The sequence below is a fragment of the Pisolithus orientalis genome, assembly GCF_024613125.1.
Source record: "Pisolithus orientalis strain OTSU chromosome Unknown F5J12scaffold_10, whole genome shotgun sequence".
In the NCBI taxonomy this organism is placed as follows: domain Eukaryota; kingdom Fungi; phylum Basidiomycota; class Agaricomycetes; order Boletales; family Pisolithaceae; genus Pisolithus; species Pisolithus orientalis.
In genome coordinates, this window is record NW_026260791.1 from 333,091 (window position 1) to 354,489 (window position 21,399).

At 46.8% G+C, this 21,399-nt stretch overlaps 8 protein-coding genes across 8 annotated transcripts; 5 read left to right on the forward strand and 3 right to left on the reverse strand.

The window, feature by feature from the left end:
* Positions 1 to 1,359: 1,359 nt before the first annotated feature.
* F5J12DRAFT_719186 (uncharacterized protein) lies at positions 1,360 to 1,928 on the forward strand (the record flags this gene model as incomplete). Its single annotated transcript, XM_051741154.1, has 3 exons — positions 1,360 to 1,601; positions 1,628 to 1,736; positions 1,797 to 1,928. The coding sequence occupies 3 exons, from the start codon at positions 1,360 to 1,362 to the stop codon at positions 1,926 to 1,928; spliced, it is 483 nt and encodes a 160-aa protein (XP_051601051.1).
* Positions 1,929 to 7,678: 5,750 nt separating this feature from the next.
* Positions 7,679 to 9,486, reverse strand: F5J12DRAFT_781997 (uncharacterized protein; the record flags this gene model as incomplete). Its single annotated transcript, XM_051742652.1, has 6 exons — positions 7,679 to 8,352; positions 8,404 to 8,538; positions 8,772 to 8,862; positions 8,907 to 8,985; positions 9,022 to 9,263; positions 9,313 to 9,486. The coding sequence occupies 6 exons, from the start codon at positions 9,484 to 9,486 to the stop codon at positions 7,679 to 7,681; spliced, it is 1,395 nt and encodes a 464-aa protein (XP_051601052.1).
* A 494-nt stretch (positions 9,487 to 9,980) lies between these two features.
* Positions 9,981 to 10,691, forward strand: F5J12DRAFT_781998 (uncharacterized protein; the record flags this gene model as incomplete). The annotated part of the gene is made up of 3 exons (XM_051742653.1): positions 9,981 to 10,314; positions 10,393 to 10,439; positions 10,485 to 10,691. 3 exons carry the CDS (start codon positions 9,981 to 9,983, stop codon positions 10,689 to 10,691), a joined length of 588 nt encoding a protein of 195 aa, XP_051601053.1.
* A 165-nt stretch (positions 10,692 to 10,856) lies between these two features.
* On the reverse strand, positions 10,857 to 12,796 carry F5J12DRAFT_781999 (uncharacterized protein; the record flags this gene model as incomplete). Its single annotated transcript, XM_051742654.1, has 8 exons — positions 10,857 to 10,938; positions 10,992 to 11,193; positions 11,254 to 11,361; positions 11,530 to 11,678; positions 12,134 to 12,208; positions 12,267 to 12,380; positions 12,438 to 12,656; positions 12,777 to 12,796. 8 exons carry the CDS (start codon positions 12,794 to 12,796, stop codon positions 10,857 to 10,859), a joined length of 969 nt encoding a protein of 322 aa, XP_051601054.1.
* Positions 12,797 to 13,616: 820 nt separating this feature from the next.
* F5J12DRAFT_782000 (uncharacterized protein) lies at positions 13,617 to 14,247 on the forward strand (the record flags this gene model as incomplete). The annotated part of the gene is made up of 5 exons (XM_051742655.1): positions 13,617 to 13,688; positions 13,745 to 13,753; positions 13,812 to 13,930; positions 13,980 to 14,057; positions 14,103 to 14,247. 5 exons carry the CDS (start codon positions 13,617 to 13,619, stop codon positions 14,245 to 14,247), a joined length of 423 nt encoding a protein of 140 aa, XP_051601055.1.
* A 6-nt stretch (positions 14,248 to 14,253) lies between these two features.
* Positions 14,254 to 14,744, forward strand: F5J12DRAFT_719129 (uncharacterized protein; the record flags this gene model as incomplete). The annotated part of the gene is made up of 2 exons (XM_051741151.1): positions 14,254 to 14,508; positions 14,565 to 14,744. Coding segments are annotated over 2 exons (435 nt in total), but the record flags the coding sequence as incomplete, so codon positions are not given.
* A 1,018-nt stretch (positions 14,745 to 15,762) lies between these two features.
* F5J12DRAFT_782001 (uncharacterized protein) lies at positions 15,763 to 16,314 on the forward strand (the record flags this gene model as incomplete). The annotated part of the gene is made up of 1 exon (XM_051742656.1): positions 15,763 to 16,314. One exon carries the CDS (start codon positions 15,763 to 15,765, stop codon positions 16,312 to 16,314), a length of 552 nt encoding a protein of 183 aa, XP_051601057.1.
* Positions 16,315 to 20,761: 4,447 nt separating this feature from the next.
* On the reverse strand, positions 20,762 to 21,399 carry F5J12DRAFT_782002 (uncharacterized protein; the record flags this gene model as incomplete). The annotated part of the gene is made up of 4 exons (XM_051742657.1): positions 20,762 to 21,016; positions 21,104 to 21,116; positions 21,165 to 21,191; positions 21,281 to 21,399. The coding sequence occupies 4 exons, from the start codon at positions 21,397 to 21,399 to the stop codon at positions 20,762 to 20,764; spliced, it is 414 nt and encodes a 137-aa protein (XP_051601058.1).

Genomic DNA, 21,399 nt, shown 5'->3' on the forward strand with positions numbered 1-21,399 from the left:
ACTTACCAATCAGTTTACTGATCATCATTGTACCAGTCAGTGCAGACCAGTCTCTGGTGCTATGTTACACTTAGGTTACCTCTAGTATTTAAGCCATAGGATAATCTGTTTTACCCTCAGTCTGAAATCAATCTAGTCTTGTCTAACCTGGTCTTTCTGATCTCTGTCTTCTGCCTCTCAACTGGACTATGGCCCACACAAGGGAATAGCACTGCACCATCAGTTGCTAAGTCCAACAGTCCAAACCCCTTAGCATCTTGTATTATCCTCTGACCCCCAACTGGACTCCAGACCAGCCTTGGACCAGTGAAGACCTGGACTTAACAGTATTTCAGACTCACACTTGTGTGGGTCACTACCCTTCCATCCAAGTCTCAACAATACTTTCTTGGCATGCCTACCCAAACCAGAACTCAAGCAGCACAGGCACATGCTACCACCAATGCAGATTCCACCTCAGCAGTCAACTTGCACCACACTGCTGCCCTGGTGTCCTTAGGGACAGCCAGAAGGTTGCCCAGTGAAGTCAACAACTTCAGGGGCTTCTCAGCCAACAAGTCTACCACTCCCACTCCTAATCAACCTCCTGCACCCACTAATGATCCAGATGATGAACTGGACCTGGATGAACCAGATGACTTCAACCCCAGTGGTGATGACCCTGGTGATAATGGTCCTGGCAATGATGGGCTGGGAGATGACCCAGATAATGATGATGAAGAACCCATCCCAGAAGATGATGTTGAGCCTGGTGTAACCATGCTTGACAATCTTTCCAAAGCCATTGAGCTTCTTGCATGCAATGCTTGCACTGGCTCCAAATCCTCTTCTAGAACCAAGTTGCATGAACCAGACACCTTTAATGGGACAGACCCAAAGAAGCTGTGCACTTTTCTTATGCAGTGTGAACTCAACTTCCAGGACTGGCCCTGGGCTTTTTGAAGTGACCAAGCCAAGGTCACCTTCACACAGTCATTCCTGAAAGGGATGGCTCTTGAGTGGTTCAAAGCAGACCTACTTGGGACTGAAGACCTGGAGGAGCAGCCTTATTGGATGGACTGTTGGAAAGAGTTCATCATAGAACTTCAAACTACCTTTGGACCTCATGACCTGGTGGCTGGTGCTGAAAGCCAGCTAGACCACCTTCAGATGAAAGACAATCACCAGGTCAACAAGTACATGGTTGAGTTCAACTGTTTGGCTTCCCAGGTCTGGGGATACAGTGATGGTGCCCTGCACCACTTCTTCTACACCAGTCTTCCTGACTGCATCAAAGATGAGGTCTGCTGGGTTGGCAAACCAAGAACCCTGCATGAGTTTTGCCACCTAGCTCAGGAGATTGATGTGCATTACTTCCTGATGCCTCCCAAAAGCAACAGTGAATGCAAGGTAGTGGCACAGTGGATGCCAGTAGAAGAAGAGAAACTTGTCAAGTTTCTCCACTCCCATTGTGCAGAGGCAACAGATGGAACAGGGAATTTCAAGCCACAAACGTACAACCACCTTCCTGCTGCTAATGCAGCCTATCGAATGCCTGGGACTCCTGTGAAGACACCATTGCAATGCAAGAACAAGTGGAGGGCGGTAGGTCACACTTTTTTGTTATCTATTTCATCATGCTGATCAGTGCCCAATATTTTCAAAGGTATTGTACATCTGGAAAACACTGGGACAATGACAACAGTGCTGTGATTGTTGGTACTGATGCAGGGCAGGTCTGGGATGAATATACAAAGGTCAAATATTTCTTTGGTTACATTGTATCTATAGATACTGACTGACAGCCATGAATTTAGACACACAAATCTCTTCATCCATACAGGAATTGGGGATGGTTGCTGTTTGATATGATATCTGAGATCATGCCAAGTGGTGTTGCAAGCAGTCACCATGCATTTGATGCCAGTGCTCCCAGTATGTCTACCTGAGCTCCATCTGCCACCTCTCCCACATCTGCCACCCCCACCATGTCTACTACCTTGACCACTGGTGAATTCAATGCACCTTCCATGTCTGCTGCCACCAATTCTGCCTCTACTGCCATCACTGCTGGAGAGGATGAAGGCCCTTGATGTGACATTTCTATGGAACCCCCCCTCCCTCCCTCGTCACTGAGCTCCATAAATTTGGAGATTAACCCTGACCACCACCTCTGCCCTTCTGGCCTTGTCAGCTTTGCATGCAGCCTCTACCCTCTGCACCTCAGCCTCTGCATGTGCCTTCTCTTCTTCAAGCCAGGCCTGCTCTTGTCTCTCCACCTCCAACTGGGCTTCTTCAGTGAGCCAGGCCTCCTCCTGCACCTTTGCTTTGCACCTCTTGCACTCAGCCAGCTTGCCCTGGACCACTTGTTTGTCATTGTCACTGCCTACCTGCAGCTCAATGCTTGTCACCTGGGTCAGGTCAGGCAAGAGGTCTTGGTTGTATGGTGTTTGGGACTGGCAGATAAACATGTCAAAGTGAAGAACTAAACCTGAAGTGGACTGGTCTTAAGTCCACTGGTTTTCAAGGTCAGACACCAAAATTTCATTCTCAGCATTGTCCTCATTGGAGCCTCATGGGCTTGGCTCCAAGAGGGGGATACTGTCATGACTGTGTCCAGACCACTCTAGACCAGCTCTACCCTGGTCTCAACCAGTCTCACCCAACCCTTTCCCCAGTCCCAGCCTTTACCCTTAGACCCAGAAACATGTTAGCTTGTGAGACACTGCAAGGCAGTGTCCAATCAAGTTGTCTGCTCAGTTAGTACCAGGCCAGTGTAACACCCAGCCCAGCCACAACTCCTGCCCCAGTTCCTGGTAAATCCTTTGTTCATAGTTTTGCTTGATAATATTCTTTGTAACATTACTTACCAATCAGTTTACCAATCATCATTGTACCAGTGCAGACTGATCTCCAGTGCTACATTACACTTAGGCTACCTCTAGTATTTAAGCCATAGGATAATCTGTTTTACCCTCAGTCTGAAGTCAATCTAGTCTCATCTAACCCAGTCTTTCTGATCTGCCTCTCAACCAGACTACAGCCCACACAAGGGAATAGTGCTGCACCATCAGTTGCTAAGTCCAACAGTCCAAACCCCTTAGCATCTCATATTATCCTCTGACCCCTGACCAGACTCTGGACCAGCCTTGGACCAGTGAAGACTGAGACTTAACAGAGGAGCCCATGTATGTACCTAGTTAGGCTGTGTGACATGGCCAGTCACCACAGATTTTCTGAGATTTTGGGCCACTTTTAATGATGAATGGAATGTGAATGCTGTACTTGAAATGTAGTTTATCATTTGATGAATGACCATATTTCAAGCATAAATGCACCATGAAATGTTTGAGTCTACAAATTTTCGCATGCATTCTGTCCCAGTCAGAATGTTGGTTCCAACTTTGACCTCAGTTCCAGTACAAATATTGGGCACAATTTCAAGTTTTGCTCTCACATACAAATACCAGCACAACTTTAAGTTCAAATAGCACTAAAATTTTGGCATGTGCTTCAAGTATGAACAGACAACAAGATATCCTGCAAAATTCGAAGTTTCAACAGTGGCTCACATGTAAAGATGAATTTCAAATACTGTGCAAATTTTATATTCATAGTGTGATCACAGCACAATCATTGTGCAATGACCCTCCATTCATTGCCCACTCACAAGACATTAGCAGTACCAGCAGCAAGGGCAAGTCACCCCACTCTGGTGAATGACTTTGTTACATACATACATCTTTACCACTATTTTCAAATGTCTGGTTTGAGACCTGTATTCCATCTGTACTGGTAGTGGGGGCAAGTTGCCTCACTCTGGTAAATAGTTATATTCCACATAGTGTAGTCACACTTAGTCACAACACATGGGCAGCCTGTGTGCCAAAACACCAGCACTTATATAGACCCCAAGACAGGCCCACCTAAATAGATTAGCCAGTACACATGGTGTTATGATACATACACTTTTCCTTTTTCTCTCTTTCTTTTCTATCTTACCTAATCTTTCCTCTTATCTTCTCTTCTTGGACTCAGTCTGGACTCTGGTCTAGACCTCACCTCACTGCTGCCATGTGTTCATCTTCTAGCACATTCCACTCCACCATGATATCATCATGACATCACTATGATGTCATGGACCTCATGTATGCCTCACCACTGCCACATTTACCTTACTATAAGTACTGTTGCTCAATTGCCCAACTAGCCCTAAGCTAGTTCATTTGGGTCTACAAGTCCTATGTAAGTCCACCTGCTTCTAAGCTCATCTCCTCCTTGCTCCTCTTTTCCTCTTTCTTGGTTCTTGGTGTGAGCCTACAACAGACCTTGTTGTTAGGTCTTGTCACACTTGAACTAGCTTCTTTTTTTTTTTTTTGTTTAGGTAGGAGGAAAACTCATAATTGAGTACTGGTTGTCAACCCCAGTGATGTTAGGTTGGGCTACCCATGCTAGGAAAACAGCATTGCACTCAAGGTGTTGAAGGGGCCTGACTAACTAAAAACCTCCCAGTCAATAACACAGACCCTGACAACGGGACTGCTGACCACACAGGGAGCCAATCCAGAGGGGTCAAAACAGCCATACACCATGCTTCCTGGTGTGCCTTTGCCACCCTCTTTGGGGGATTACCTCTGATTTGTATACGAAGGTGTCAGGATTAAGCGAGGTGGCTGGCTGAATATCTGTGCCAACAGAAACCTCCTGCAGAAGGGCCTAGACCAAACAGCTCCCTCCAGTGCCCTGGGGTTGTACCCCTGGCTGTACATACCTCTAAAGGCTCACTGATTGTTTTTAGCATCGGCTCAGGGAGGCTTGACACCCATCCTTTCAGATGGAGGGGGTGGACTAGTTTCACTTTGAACACCTGATGGGGATTTCACCCATATAACTCACTTCTTAGGCAGTAGGGCAGCCACCACACCAAGCCTCTGGACCTCGTCAAGGTCTAGTGAGGGGAAAGTCCATCTCCCACCAGAGGGAACTAGCTTCTTTTCATTGTACCCTTACACCACTCTCTGTCACCATTCCCTGTTTCCTCTGTGAAGGCTCATGGGTGTACTTGCCAAGTCCCCCAGCCTCTCAACCAGATCCCAATCTCTTTGTTCCATTTATTCCTGAGTGCGGTTTGTTCACCCTGCTCTTTGACCACTCCCTCTACCCCTTACCCCTGCCTCCACCTTTTCCCTCCAACATCTTCCTTTGCTTGCTCCCTGCTGAACCACAGCAACCCTGTTACAACCTCTGACCCTGTCAAATGTTGAAATGCCCAGAACACTATGGATGGAATACAGGATCAGATCACCAAGTTGCAGCAGGCACTTGACATGTTAAGAGACAAAAACTACTGGCCAAACAATGACCTGAGAGGCACTCAGGAAACCATTGCAAACATTGAAGGACAACATAGTCAGTGGAACACTCTCCCTGCCAATGTCATCCAGAGGCAGATAGAAGTGATGGCTGACCCAGGTCAGTATTCTGGTGATTGCACCAAGTTCTCAGAGTGGTGGGTGAAGGTGAAGGTATGGGTGGCACAGAATAGGACTGCACTCCCAACTGCCCAAGACAAGTGTACTGTGGTATGGTCCCACATGACAGGACCTGTGGCTGGAAGGTTTTCCCAGGCTAAGTTTTCCCTCACTATTGTCACCAGAGTATGGCCAGACATGGCTGAGATGATTGAGGATATAGATTGGTTCTTTGCTCCTCAAACTGACATTGAGTGGGCTAAAGCACAAATGCGCACCATGCGCCAGGGTAACTCTCACTATGAAGAGTTTTATGCCAAGTTTGAGTCCCTAAAGGTGCAGGGACAGGTCACTGATGAAATGGCCAGCTTCCTGCTGGAAAATGTGGTCCATCCAGCTATCATCAGGGAGGCCCTAAGGAGGGGATATACCCAGGGCAATTATTTGCAGATGACTGTTGCTTTCTGAGAAGCAGCCCTAGCCCAAGATCATTTTGAACTGTTGTATGGCCATTACCCCAATCAACCCACCCCCCATTCCTCCTCCTATAACTGTCCCTCCTCCTTCCCCCATTTTACTCCAACTGGAACTCAACCTTGTCATGGCACACCAATGGAAATAGGTGCTGCCCAGTTCCCTCCTTGCCCTGTCCCCTCCCACATCAAGTGCTTTGATTGCCAGGGCAATCATTATAAATGAGATTGCCAAGCCCATGTACCTAGTTAGGCCATGTGACACAGCCAGCAGAGGTTGACAATTGGTTGTGACATGGGCCAGTGGAGGTCAAGCCAACCTATGAGTTGTCACCATAACATAGGGATCAGCTGTGATTATGTTGTCATGTGTCATTCAGGATCAGCTGCAATTGTATTGTCATGCATGACACTGTCATAGGGACATATATAGCATAGCCCAGACTAGATCTGCATTGTGTACATAGGGCAGCCCAACATGACAACACAGTATGTCAAGGGCATACAGTGGCACACAGCAGCAACTCCCAGCACATGGTGGAAACATGATATGCCATTGCAGCAAATGCTGGGTGGATTACTGGAGTGGCAAGTACCAGTGGCAAGGACCATCTGAGCATGACTGAGGCAAAAGTGGCATTTTCTTGCATCTGACAGTGTGGTAAGTGGTAAGCCAGTGAAAGATGCAAAAGCATATGGCTACATACACTAGTATGCATTGGCATAGTTTTGCATATAAAGATAGGGTGGGGTAGTGAAGAGAGTGCAACATGCATTGCCAGCAGAACTCACCAGCATGACACAACAGTAGCAGGCAGGGAGCAGTAATCACTAGTGTGGAGCAGAAGCCAGTGGCATTGAGTGGCCAGCACGTGGTGGGATTGTGTGGCACAGATGGGAAAGGGGTGGCAGCATGGATATGAGGTACTGGCAGGGGGTGGGTGTCAATGGCATCAGGCAGCATAGAGGGGAATGAGCAGCAGCATACATGGGAATGGTGTGGCAGCATGGATATGAGGTAGTAGCAGGGGCTGGGTGTCAATGGCATCAGGCAGCATACATTGGAATGGTGTGGCAGCATGGATATGAGGTAGTGGCAGGGGCTGGGTGTTGACAGCATCAAGCAGCATAGATGGGAATGAGTGGCAGCATATGTGGGAATGGGGTAGCAGCATGGATATGAGGTACTGGCAAGGGGCAGGAGTTGACAGCATCGAGTGGCATAGACAGAAATGAGCAGCAGCATAGACAGGGATGGGGTGGCAGCATGGATGTGAGGTACCAGCAGGGGGTGGGTGTTGATGGCATCGGGTGGCATAGAGGGGAATGAGCAGTGGCATACACAGGAATGGTGTGGCAGCATGGATATGAGGTAGCAGCAGGGGCCAGGTGTTGCCAGCATCAAGTGGCATAGATGGGAATGGGCAATGTCAAGCTCTATTCACTGGCAACATCAGCATTAAGTAGCATAGGCCACAATTGCATGGCCTCAACCTGGGTCAGAGGGTTAAACCCTTGCAATTGTGCAGGACATATGTGGCAAGTACCATGCATGATTTGAGGGTGCTGCCAGTGTGCACTAGCTTAGCTGTACCAGTGGATTTATAAATCGCAAGGCCAGTTGCCTGGCCAGACTCAAATGGGATGGCACACACCAGAGAGACCATATTGCACCATGTAAAGCAAAAGTGGGCAGGGATGATCATTCTCAGCAATAGTCACAATGAAACAGTAATAGTACATTTTATGGACATGTTAATCTACATCCATCCAATTAGTGGCATCCTCATCATTGGCATCATCCCCACTGGCATGGTTGGCAGCTGCCCCCAAAGAGACATAGATAGGGGCCTGGGCTTCTCCAATTCCAGGGGTGGATGAGTATGCAAAATGGTGGGTGGGTGGCAGGAAAGTAGAAGGGACTAAAAGCATATCATCTGGGAGGTTCTGGAGGATGCTGGTATCAATTGGAACCTCCTGGACCATCGTAGTGGGTGCAAGGTCAAGTATCCTTGCACCATCAGTGGGAAGGACTGCTTGATGACTCATAATTGCAAAGCTGATGGGGGAGGGGCAGGAGGGCCCAGGTGCATTGGGTGAGGAGTGTGACAATGGGGACAGGTGCTGGCATAAGGCCTCAACAAGATCACAAAGCATCTGCAACTTGGTCTGGGTATCTGCAAGGGCCTGCTGGGTATCAGCAAGCTTGTGGCAGGTATCCAGGAGATCTTGTACTGTCTCCATATGCTGCTGCCACAATGCCACAATCTCCTCTTCCATACACTCCATGGGGATGGCATTGGGGGTCACAGGGTGGGATGGGGTAGTGAGATGGCTTTGGGATGTTGCTGCCCTCTGGGATGCTGGGCTTGATGTCTGCCAACCTGACTGCCACCAGGATGGAGTGACAATGACCACTCCATTGAAAACTATGTTAGGCTTGAATAAGAATAGCTGGATGAAAGAAATGGAGGACTTACTTTGCCTGCAGGAGCTTGGAGCAGTCAAGGTGGTTGTCTTGCCAGCAGTGGGTGTCATACTTCTAGTGGCTGCCTGCTGCTTCCAGGACTGCTGCACAGGAGTGGTGGGTTCCAAGGATATTGTGGCTGATGGCCCTGGTGAAGGGCTTTGAGGACAGTGTCAGCTGGGGGGATTGGTGGCTGCAACAGTTTGGGGATGGTCCACTGCTCCATCAGGCACCTCAGTCACAGTGTGACTGTGGGGCCACCTTGACTGTGACTGCATGGCCTTCACTCTGGTGAAGATACTGCACCTATACTTCTGGCAGCTACACTGCCAACATGCAGAACCTGGCTTGACTGCACATGGCAGATTTTTCTCCATGCACCTATTGCATCAGTCTTCTTCAGCAACAGGCATATAGCTGGCAGCAGGGGTTGCAAGAGCTGCAATTGAGTGGCCACAACTGGTGGATGCTCCTGCATTCACCATTGAAATGTTGGCATCACTTTCTGCCACTGACCTTGTATGCTTCTGTGGCCTCTGACTTCTGGGACAAGTGCCAGTAGGAGCAGCATGACTGGTTGATCAGCTGCAGGGTTCTTCCAAAGTGTCAGCAGTGGCAGCAGTGGTGTCACTTATCTGAAGTGCTTCTAAATGGAACTGTGTGCCCTTTACCCTTATTGACAGGCCTTCCAATCTGGTACCACAGATGGTCTGCAACATTGGCATCCATTGTGTCTCTGATCCTGTCAAATTTTGGCCACTCTTTCAATGCTGTAAGCACCACCAGATCTCTCATAATCATTTCAGCAGCAATGATGTGGGTGGGGATGGTGAATTTTGAGGGCAGTTCCTCAACCAAAGGGTGCACATGGGTCTGGAATGTTGTAAATATCAGAGGATAAATAGATTGGCATGCCATGAACCAACTGTTCCCAAATGACATGCATAGCTTTTTTCCAGTATTGCTTGTTCCTGTGGTCATGGAGCATCAAAAGCTCTGCCATGACTATGTCAGCAGCATTAGTGACTATTTCATGTGGGAGAGTGACAGAGGGAGCAGCAGTGGCAGTTTGGGATGTTTCAGCATGTTGGAACATTTTTGTGGAAGTGGGGTACTTGTGCAAGAGGGGTGCAGTCAAGTGATAGTTGACAATTGTGTCAGCAAGCACAGCTGTATTTTATATTTTCATGAACCATTGTTCCAGCATCAACACTGGCCAGTATACAAACAAGCCCAAATAGCCAAATCCAACATTGTGACACAATTGAACAATATTTCAATCAACTTATCAACATTGTACAGATCACTGAGTGTCATGGAGCAAAAGTCAGTAAGGTGGAGGCCAGGCAGTCCAGACACTCAATGTAAGTAGTCATTATAACATACAACTGTTGCTAATCTTTGCCAGTCATCTCTCCATGCAAGAAACTGTGGGTATTACCAGGCTGCAAGGATACAGACATGGCTGTAGATGAACCAGCATTTCTACTGTTCAGAGTGGCCACAAATGCCACAGCTTGGGGCCATCAGCTAGGATTGCCATTGTCCTCCATGCCACCAAATGCTGGCCCTTCCTAGCCATTGCTCAGCATGCTTGCACCATCTTGGGACTCCCCACCACTTTCACCAGAGGTCCAGCCATCTGCTGCTGATCAACAATGGGAGGCACAACAAGCAAGTCATTCCATGCCATCCTTGGCCACCATTGCCCCCAGCTGGGATTCACCAACATCTTCCCTGGCAGTCTCACTGCCACCTAGATCATTGCCAGCATCCACACAAATTCCACCAACTGTGCCATCTCCCCCAGAGCATGGATGGATGGATGAGCAGTCAGATGATGCAGCAGCCTCTGAGCCACAGCCCATCCTGGCTACATCACAGCAACCATCTCCATGGCCTATGGCCACCAATGCTGCTGCTGGTGAGTGCCATGTCATCTCTTGTTGCTGCCAGTAGTAAGTGTATTTGTTTGCTTTTTGGCACTGCAACATTTTGCCAGTGACTTGGGTATACAAGGAATTCATGATGAAGGGCCAATTACAACATGTAAGTTGTTTTATGATATCCCTCACATATATATCAATCATCCAGCAGTGGAAAAAGCATAGTGGCTTGCAGTTCTTCTCTCAGGACCAGCTGATGAGCACCTGCCCCATCTTAACACCACCACAAATGGGCCAATTGTTGTGGCCTACAACCACTACAGCAATATATTGGTGGAATCAAGCATCCAGTTTCACCTGTTGCTTGCAAGGAGAGCACAGCTGGCAAGGACCCAGCAATACATACAAGATTTGATGACCAGTGATTGGGATGGCAAGGATGAATTGGAACTGGATGAGGATTTATTGTAATTGTAGCTATTGGTTGTCAAAAAGTAGTATCACATTCCATGGCCATGTAAAATACAAATGTTAACATTGCCTACATTTCTTAGAGGGACTAGGAGTAGGAACATCATCATCAGGCCACTTTGGTGTCTTCCACACCCATTTTGATTGCCACATAGCCCTCACATTGTCTATGCTGGTCTGGTGCATGGGTACTAGAATTGAGAGATGAATTGAATCAACAATTCAGCAACTGTGGCACAAGTACTGACTCATTGATGGAATGGGCAACTTGTGCTTTGAATTTTCCTGTTTATGGGCTCTCTTGATAGTCATTGGCACTGCTGAAGGATCTGCCAGCTGGAGAGAATCAGGCAAATCAGTGTGGTGGCCTTCTGGCATAGGTTGCACAGGGCTTGTGTTGCCACCCACAACCTGCTGCCAGGCATTTGGTGGTTCCTTGCCAATGGCTGAAACATGTCAGCCATTAATGTTAACAACATTCAGCTGTTGTGATCCTGCTGGCTTACCAATTGGCTGGCAGGTGTTACCATCAGCCACTTGGCATCTGGCAATCTGCTGCTGGGAATCTGGCAGTAATACTGCCTCTGTGGCATCTTCATCCACCATGCTTGTTCCTGTATCATCATTTCTGTTTGGCAGCAATGTTGGTGGTAATTGATGGAGATTGGATTCATCATTGGAATCAGACCCTACAACTTTGTCACCCATTAGATAATATTGCCAGACATTTAAGTTCCAGATGCATTCCTTCAGACCTGTTTGCCATCACTGCTTCCTCTTACCCTGCATCATTCTATCCATCATCCTTTCACCTGCTGAGTGGTCTGGGGTCCCATCCAAATCCTGCTTTGCACCCATCCTCACTCCACTGCTGTTGGTCTCTGCCACTGGCATTTGGAGGGACCCTCCAGCATCTCTCCACTTCTTGAAGCTGAATATATTGTTGGGATGCTGCTCTTTTCACTCTTTCCACCATTCCAAGATTGCTGTCAACTTGTCCTGGGTAAGTCAGCTTGGCTCTTTGAAGGGAACATCAGGTGGCAGAAACTGTGGTGCAATATAAAGTGCAGTGTTGGTCATTATTGTGCTCCATGGAAAAGTCACCTGTGAATTCCTGCAGGCCTTCCCTGTAATGCATGTCAATGAATAGTATTTCTCCTATTGTTATACATACAATAATGAAATGTCACAAACATCCACATGATATCCTTCAACTTTGGTGCCTGCATGTCCAATATGTTTGGGATGTATGGTGTGCCATTATTGCTGACCAGCAGGATGGTTTTAGGTTTCCCATTGCTCTTTCTCTGCCTTGACCATGGAGCAGAATCTTTGTCTGGTGACTTGGCATCAGTGCCACCATTCCCAAATGCCATTCATGCATACTTTATGAATTTACCCCAGCACTTGTCCAACTCCTCAAATAATTTGCCATTACCCAATTCATCATTGAAATCATGTCTGGATGAGTTGGTCAAAATCTGGTGGTATGAATCTGAACAAAGGACAAATTCCTCACATGCCAACTATCACCTCTCCATTGGCATCTTCCCATGCCACCATCACTACCACCCTGGCCCCACTCCACTTCCACATTTCCTTAGCGAAATTTCTCAGCATATTTATGGCCTTTCTTCTCTGCAGTTCTGTTTCTCATGAGTGATGGGCAGCATTGCCAAATGGTACCTACTTTGACTGAACATCCCAAGGTGGCTGTTTCTCATTCCATTCTGTGGCCAATGCCTCAGCCTCCTGAATCTCCTCAGCAGTAAGGGACTTCATGACAGTGTTGACAACCTTCTGATAAAACTCAATCATTTCTGCAGATCCCTGCTTGATCATGGCTTCTTCCAACACTTTGTTGATTGATTTCTTTTGATGGTGCATGACCACCTTCCTCAGTGTCCAACTGCCACCATATTTGATCAGAGCCCATTGACTACAGCTCCAGCCATGGTTGTACAACCAAGTCTGAATTGCCTGGAAATGGTAAGGACATGCCAGGTAATCAATGGCAGGTGTGGCACACCTTCTTCCAAACCCATTCATGTGTTTTCAGTGTCACATTTGCATCAAGGTTCTTAACATGATGGAGCTCCTCTTGTTTCAGTCAGCATTTTTCCATGACTCTAGCTCAGCCTCAAGAAGAATCTCAATTTCAGCTGGCTGAAGACTGGTCCCCTTTTATGGGGGGGAGGGTTCAGTGTTGTTGGAGAAAGAGTCACTTTCATAGTCACTGGATGCCATTGAGGATGGAGGTGCTGGTGTGCAAATTTTCTTGGGACAGCTAGTATGATGTCTGTTGAAGAGAATAGACTTTTCCAGCATTCTCCCATGTCAATGAAGGTTACATTCCAGTGTCTAGTCCATTCTTGCATGCCAGTTGATTGGACAGTTTCCCAAGATGGCTAAGGTTGTTAGTCAATCATGAAATTTCCATCCCTGAGCCACATGCATAGGTGGTGCCTCTCAGACTTCATGGATCCAAGATCTTTGGTAATTGGGCAATGTGAGATGCTGTGGATGGTATAGGCACCATGGGCATGATGTGGGACAAAGCTTTTTGCAAGTGCTCATTGATTTGATTGATCTCTAGGCAATGTGCAGGTGCCAGCACTGAAATCATGTGCCAGATCCTAAGACAGCATGACCATAGTTGATGGTCAGACCTTGCTAGCACATGTCAGCTGCATGTATTTGTTGCAATCAAAACCCTTCTGCATTGCAACATTCATCATGGGGAAGTCAAAGATTGCTCCAGTGGGACCCACTACAAGAGTGACCCAGGTGACCTGGCAAAGAGTGAAAACCACCTGAGGATATAGGGATAAGATGGTAAAAGTAGTACCCAGAAAGCAGGTGCCAGGCCATGCAACTCAGCCTCCTGTGTGGCCTGGCTCTGTTATCCTGGATCACCTGGACTGCCTGTTGGATGATGCAGGTGTGCAACTGCCTTGCAATAATGATGTATTGCCTGCAACACCTTCTAAACCTCAGAAAAGTCAGGTGTGTGGAATGCTGCATTGCCCAACAAACCTGCAATGACAGTTTCACACAATTGTAGAATAGTTATCTGCAGCAGTGGTTGCTGCACCAATGGCATTATCTAGCCATCCTGTTGGACATGGAGGCCCCACCTGAGCCAAGGGACTGTATCCTGTGTGGAGTGGATGGCATTTTCCAGTGAGCTGAGTGTGCCCATCAGCCAGTCTTCTGCACCATGTGTTGCCAGGCAGAACACAAGCACTGGCCATTCCACAGGGTGGAACAATGGAATGGAATATTCTTTGAGGAATCATCCCTGCAGCTGGTAAGCAGCTCAATCATGAGGGTTGTTCTTGTATTTACCCTTCAGGCTGGTTTGGTACTGCATGTTGGGTGGGAAGCACTGCCCCACCAGTGGTTGTTCAAATGATGAAATCACAACTGAGGAGGAAGATGATTGGGAGGATGTGGATCAAGATGGGTGTCCACCAAATCTGCAGGCCCTGAAGAACTGAAGCTGTCTAATTATCATGCACACCAATGCAATACACTACTGCAATGTGCAGTATTGTAGATGCCCTGGGGCAGAGGATTCACACATGCAGCTGATGCAGGCTGGGATGTTTCCTGCTACCACAAAGGCCACAAGGACTGCATTTACCTTCCAAGTACTTGATGACTTCATTCAGGACAATGTGGAATGTGGTACCTCAGTGATGAATTTCTACAGCAAACTTCACTGCATAACCTCCAATGCCTTTCCTCATTTGGTGCCAGTGCATCCTATTTGTTGAATTGTATCACTGCAACACAACTCTTAGCTGGATGATAGGATAGGTACAGGGAACTGCTGAGAGTTACTAGGATGTGGCAGCTCCTGAAACTACTGAAATGGCAGGGATCCCACATGAGTGCAGAAGATGCCAGCCCAGGGGAATTAGTGTTATTCTGTCCAGCATGTCCCCAACCTGGCATCAACATTCCTGAAGATGCAACAGATTATTCCCAGTGAGTGATACCATGAACACTATTGGAACATAAAGTGCCACTGTTTGTTGGTACTTAGGTGCGATGCTAGTGTGCTTACATAAGCACAAAAAGCGTACATACTTGTAGTATTTTCTACTAGTATTCCCTCAGTAGTTTGTTCACTACTGAGGGTAAGTCCATTCATATTACAAGTATTCTACTATACTGACATCCTGTAGTAGCCTACAGGTAATCTAATATCTCAGTAGTTTGTTCACTACTGAGGTAGCCCACAGATATTTCTACAGGTTATGAGCCCTGCCTAGCACAGTGAAAATTTTCATATAGGCAAGACCTCAACTCATAGAGACTTGAAGTCTTCTACAAGAAAGTACAACTACACAAGTCTTCTCTACTACTCTCAAAGCTACTGGAATCTATATCATGGACATACCCAAGCTTGCACACAATGGCCACAACTGGAACCACTATGGGGAGTGTATTCTGCAGGCAGTTGACAAAGAAGGCTTGATGGGGTTCCTAAATGGGTCTGAAACATGACCTACTGATCCAATTGAGCTGGAAGGACATGGTCAAGGATGGGCACCACTTACTGACAAGGAACAAGAACAGGTTGCAGCCTGGCAAGCTGCCAACAGTGCCTGGCAGCAGTGCAACAGCTTTGCCTCCCATCTCATTATATGCAGACTACCTGACTCAATCCTCTGCAGCATAATTCATTTAGAGTCTGTGCATGAAATGTTCACTTACCTCAAGTCTCACTATGGCTCAATCCCAAGGCCTGAAAGAAGACAGTTGAAGGTACTATGCAAAGTGACAACTTGCATGAACCTCCACTCACACTAGACAAAACTAGTGCAACTCCATAAAATATCCTCCTTGACCCATTGGCCACCCTTGATGGTGAAAGCAACAATGCACAGCTGTTGTCCAAGCCTGTAGCAGCCATGCCTAGTCAGCACATACAAGTTGAAGCCTCAAGCATCAACATACCTACACTAAAGGTTGAATGAGCCCTAAATGGGCCTTCAGAGCTGGAGATGGAGGTAGTGCCATGTGAAGCAGGCAGTGGCCAGATGGATGAACCTGAAGACACAAACCTGGAAGTGTCAAACAGCCATATAGATGAGACCAGCGCTATAGGCACACATGGTCAACTCATAGACACAACAAGAGGGGATCCACATCTATTTGAACCTGACAGCAAGACTTTTGATCTCGCAATCAATTCTACCAATCTCAACAATGCCCATGTCATCAAAACTACTTCACAAATGCCTGTCGAACACAATCAGCATATTCAGACATGCGGTGACCCCATTGCTAATGTACCTGACCCTCCACACATTCACACTGTGGTGCCGAACCCATTTGTTCAACAATCAGATCAAATCTGCAGTGGCATGGATGCAGAGTGCAAGTTAGCACCAGCACAAACATTTGTTAATGGAGAAATTACCATACCACATCCTCATGAAGCCCAAACAACCCCTTCGGACCAGGGAGTGCCTGCTGACAAGCCGAAACCACTCGAGGATTGGCAAGAGGCTGCATGGCTCCCACCTGGGCGAGATCGCATGCAGATGGTTTGACATGGGACCTACCAAGGTTGGTATGTGTAGAACATCTCAATTCACGAGATGGGTGGGCTAGGCGAGCACAGAGGGGGTACCTCCTACTGGGAGGATAGTCGAGATGGCAGGAGAGCATCGATGAAGCTGATGATAAGAGCAATCAGCACTCGAACAGCCGAGATATGAGGTGACTCACCAAATGCCAAATTTCAGCCAAAGGAAGCTGATGACAAGTGCTACAGCAGTGCAAAGGATGGCACAACGAGCAGCCACACCATCTGCTCGAATGGAACAGAGAATAAGCTGCTGGCTGACATCCAGAGTCAGAACATTCAAAAGCGAGAGATTAAATGGCCAGACAGCTTACCTGTGCCACCTGAACCACCTCCAGGCCTTATTGCCCAAGTCTCTCGACCCTACAGGACTCAACATCAATGTGGGAAGATCAAATTAGACTGGCAAAAAGTCAGAAAAGCCTGCATGAGCCAAAGCATGCACTATACCACCAGCAGTGCCTTTGAGGCATATCAAAGCACTTCACAAATGCCCTCGCAACCTTTTGGAACCCTTCCGGACATTGCTAGCACCTACCTATGGCAGGGGGTGCATTCTATATTGACACATGCCATTGACGGCCACTCACAGTGCCATACAGCAGTCACACAGCAATGTTGCAAAGAGCCAGTTCGGAAACTGGTGCAGAGCATTGCTGAGCATTATTGACTCATGTTGGCTCGCTTGAGTCTAATGGCACATGCCGAAATTTAGTCAGAGCCATAATCTGTGCTGGGCTGCCGATAGTGATAATCAAATCAGCATGTACTACAGTATGTGACCCTACATGCACCCTCTCAGCCTAGAACAACACCATTGTCTGGTAAAGTATATTGTGTTGGTCCTCAGCAATGTTCTCTGTGCAGTCACACATCTCCTTGAATCAGATCTTGGGTGAGAACCTCAGCCATACCACACCTCCTGCCTGTCTGGTGAAGACTGGATGCTGGAACTGCTTGCAGGTCACCCAGAACACATTTGTTGCAAACTTGGGATGCACATGGAGGTTTTCCAGCAGCTTATCATCACTTTGCAGCAGCTTTGACTCAAGAATTCAAGGTTGGTTTCTCTCAAGGAACAACTTGCAATATTCCTGTATACATGTGTCACTGGCCTGCCATTCAGGCATGCAGGGGAGCACTTTCAATGATCGAATGATATGATTTCATGGTATGTATTTAACACTCCTCCGATGTAACTACTGCATGGAGTTTCCAGTTATTTCCATATGATACTCACCATGCTTGCAACACAACCTTTTTATATGGACTACATTCGATTTCCAGCTGGTGATACTGTTCCTTTGAAGATCCAAAACAACCCAAAATTCTGGCCATACTTCTGCAATGCTATCAGCACCATCAATGGAAGCCATATCCATGCATCTCCCCCCACCTACATACATTCAAACTACTGGAACCACAAGGGATATGTTTCCCAAAACTGTCTCTTTGCATGTGATTTCAACTTATGGTTTATATACTCTCTTATGGGCTGGGAGGGCAGTGCAGCAGACACCTGTGTCTATGAATATGTGACCACACATGACTTGAGGATTCCCAAAGGAAAGTTTATGCTTGCAGATGCTGGATTTCCTGCAGACCGAATGTTGCTTGTTCCATACCATGGTGTATGCTACCATTTAGCTGAATGGGGCCATGCTAGTGTAAGGTAAGTAATCACACTTATGATCCCCTGACCATCCTACTGATGAAAACTGCAGGCCTGTGAACAAGCAAGAATTGTTCAACTTGCAGCATGCATTGGCCTGCAATGTTATCAAACATATTTTTGTGTCATAGGTCATGTGGTTGACAGCACCAGTCAGACCAAACACTGCAGTCCCAGCTGAGAGTTTGGGTGGAATTGGCTGTTGATTCCTAGGAGGACCAAAGGACCAGGCAGATGACCGACCAGACCCACGAGATGGTTTATGTGATGGGGGTGGGGTAGAAGTGTATGAAGTTGGATAGGGCCCAGAAGAAAATGTGCATCTCTCCCTACCAGCCCTACTGATGCTCCCTGAAGACATGCCAAGCCCCTTTATTGGGAAGGGAGGGTATGCTGGGATGCTGGCTGATGGTGTGCCCACCCCCTGAGTCAGGACCACAATGGGTGCTGAGATGCTGGGCGATGCAGATGGAATCAGTGGATTGGGGTGCAAAGGGTTGGGAAAAAATGTGGGAAATTCAGCCATGAAGTTGATATATGAGGGATCAGGAGCTGGGTTCATGCCACTGATGTTACTGTTGGAAGGCTCGTCAAAGTTACCTGGCCACATTTCTTGATCTTCATCCTCAAGCCAATTTTGGGGCCAGTTGGATGAGGGGGCCTCCAATGGTGCATATGTATTAGCACCTTGTGCCCCTCCTGATGGGGTGATCTGTGCCATCTTTGTGTAAAATGGCCATCCCACATTTTTATAGGGCAGGATACATCATCCACTCTGATGTATTCATGTTAGATGAACTGATACACTCGATGATAGGGGACAACATACATTGGTTGCAACATAGCTATTCCATACATTCTCTTCAGCTGGTGTGACAATATTGGCACCAAAATGTTCATCCCATGAGCCAGACCCAGAGCGTTGAATGAAGCCTTTGATGGAATTATAGATCCCTTTCAACTAATAATGATATCAGTCAAGGCTATCAGTGTGAGGAGGATGCACTTACCCATTGCCATTTATTTTGAATCTGCTGAGCAGTTCTTGTGGGGGGTGAGTTAGGTGGAGCGATTGCCACAGCAGCACTAGAAAATACACTGGATTTGAAGTTGCCTGTATCGCCTTGTTCTGGCCAGTGTTCAATGAGGTAGTCAAGGAGAGTGTGAGTCTCTGAATCAGTCCACTTGTGACTACTCATCATTTCTGGCTCCTGATCTGATTCTAAAAGAACAAGGAGTCCAGCAACATGTACAATGCAAAGTGTAGCAGAAGCAATATGAGCAATAATGGGTTTGAGGTCATCATATTGATGAGTGATCATCATTGCATAGTTGGAAGGAAGGTTGAAGCTCTGCCTTGTAGTTCATGGAGCATCCCAGGCATGTTAACTGACACATGTGTCAGCAATGGGTTGTACACCGGTTTCTGAACAGGCTCGAAGGCACAATGTGCACACAAGTCGCATATTACCAAAACGAGAACGACACAGCAGCACAGCCACAATGCACGCACTCACGACTCACACCGCAGGTAAAAGCATGGCAACCTCGCCACTAATCTGAGCTTCAAATTCACTTCCAACAAAAAATTTTGGGAGTGCTGAATGAGTGCCTCGAAGCACCCTGGAATTTGTCAATAGTATGTAACTTTCTAGCTTCATATCTGTTGGAGATATATTCTCCCCTGTGTTCTGCTCACGTTGGTTAGTAGCTTGTTGCACTACTGAGGATACCTACAGCATCCTTCAAAAATATCTTCCAAGATTGCTATGAGTATGAACAAATGTAAATAGGCTCTGATGGAATACATGAATTTTAAGAGTGAGTCACAAAAGTTAGCCCTCTAACCAAGCATCTTTGTTGAAGATATCAGTCTGATGTCATAGGTTCCCAAATCAGGCAACCAACTTGTCATCATCATCACAAAAGATGACCTCTCTGATGACCCCTGTACTTCAAATCTGCCAATATATCACAGGCCCCCTCCTAATCATGCTGCATTTGAACTGAAAATGATGACACAAGACTCCTTTTTGAAAGACTCTGGCCAAAGTTTGTAGTGAGATCCTTGCCACAAAACCTTGATTCCATATGTGACATCAGGGCAAGGCATTGAGCCACTTGTCTTTTGTTGGATGGTGGCAAGCTACTTTCTACTGGACTACATCCAATGCTACCTAGCAAACCTGAAGCCAGAGCAATGCTTACAAGGCTTGTATACACCATCATCTGTTTCTCTTTGTATAGGTGCTGTTGCCATGCTTTACTTGTGCATTTTTTGCAGCACACCACTGATGGCTGATCTGGTTCCACTGCAGTGCCTGTAACTCCATGGCTGGTCACTGCTAGCCTGAGTGAAATCCCACTGACTGCGAGCCAGTTATGGTTTAGAGTTCAACTGTTGCCTGGCCTATTAAATCACTCATTTACCAAGTAATAATGTTACAATTTGGATATTGTTCTGACAGTACCAGTTATAGTGTAATGTTCAACACTCGCTCAACATCTAGGACCGCTCACGAGCAAGCCTGGAAAGTTGCCAATGTCACAGTGGACAAACCAATCATTTTTCTCATCACTGACAAATATTACACATGTGTACCTGTAGTACAAGGGAAATGCATGTCATAGGTAGATTATATATATATCTGGAATTCACTCCTCAACGAGACTGCCACCTGACCTACTAAAGAAGCACTTATGCTGTGAATGTAGCACATTGTCTAGACAAAAATCTTGCTCAGTCCTCCTTAGGATCTTTCTGTTGGCTGTGGAAGCTCCCTTTGTAGGTCAACCTTGTTTTCTTTGTTACCCAGGTGGGCTCTGTGCCATTGGCAATGAAGAGGCGATAGTCTGGCAGCATTGGGTGATGATGGCCATCCACTACATCAGCTATCCAATGATCCCCTTCCCTCAACCAGATCTGGACCTTTTTATTACCATAGTGGTGGATGTTGAGGTCTCCATGCATTACACAGGGACAAGGTGGGGGGTGCTGCAAGGGAAGTTGGTGGTATGTTATATATTGTCCCATCATGACTTCTAGATTATGAATTTTTTGCTGCTGGCAATTAGGACTCACTATTGTTGCATATCTGTTCATGGTTAATGCTACTCTGCTTCACATGTTGACTAGAACTTACCTTTCCATACTGCCAAGGATATTTGAACTATCAGAGGAAATCATTGTTGATGGATGGGAATAGTCTGTGGGTGGTCAGTTGTGCCCAATGAAATGATAGTGATCGCAGCTACTTACATTGACATCCAATGATTTGACAGTGATAGCAGGTTTGATTTGGAGACATCAGTGTAATGGGAATGGTTGTTGATGTATTGGAACTGCCTGCAGTGGCTTGACCAATGAGTGTATGACAT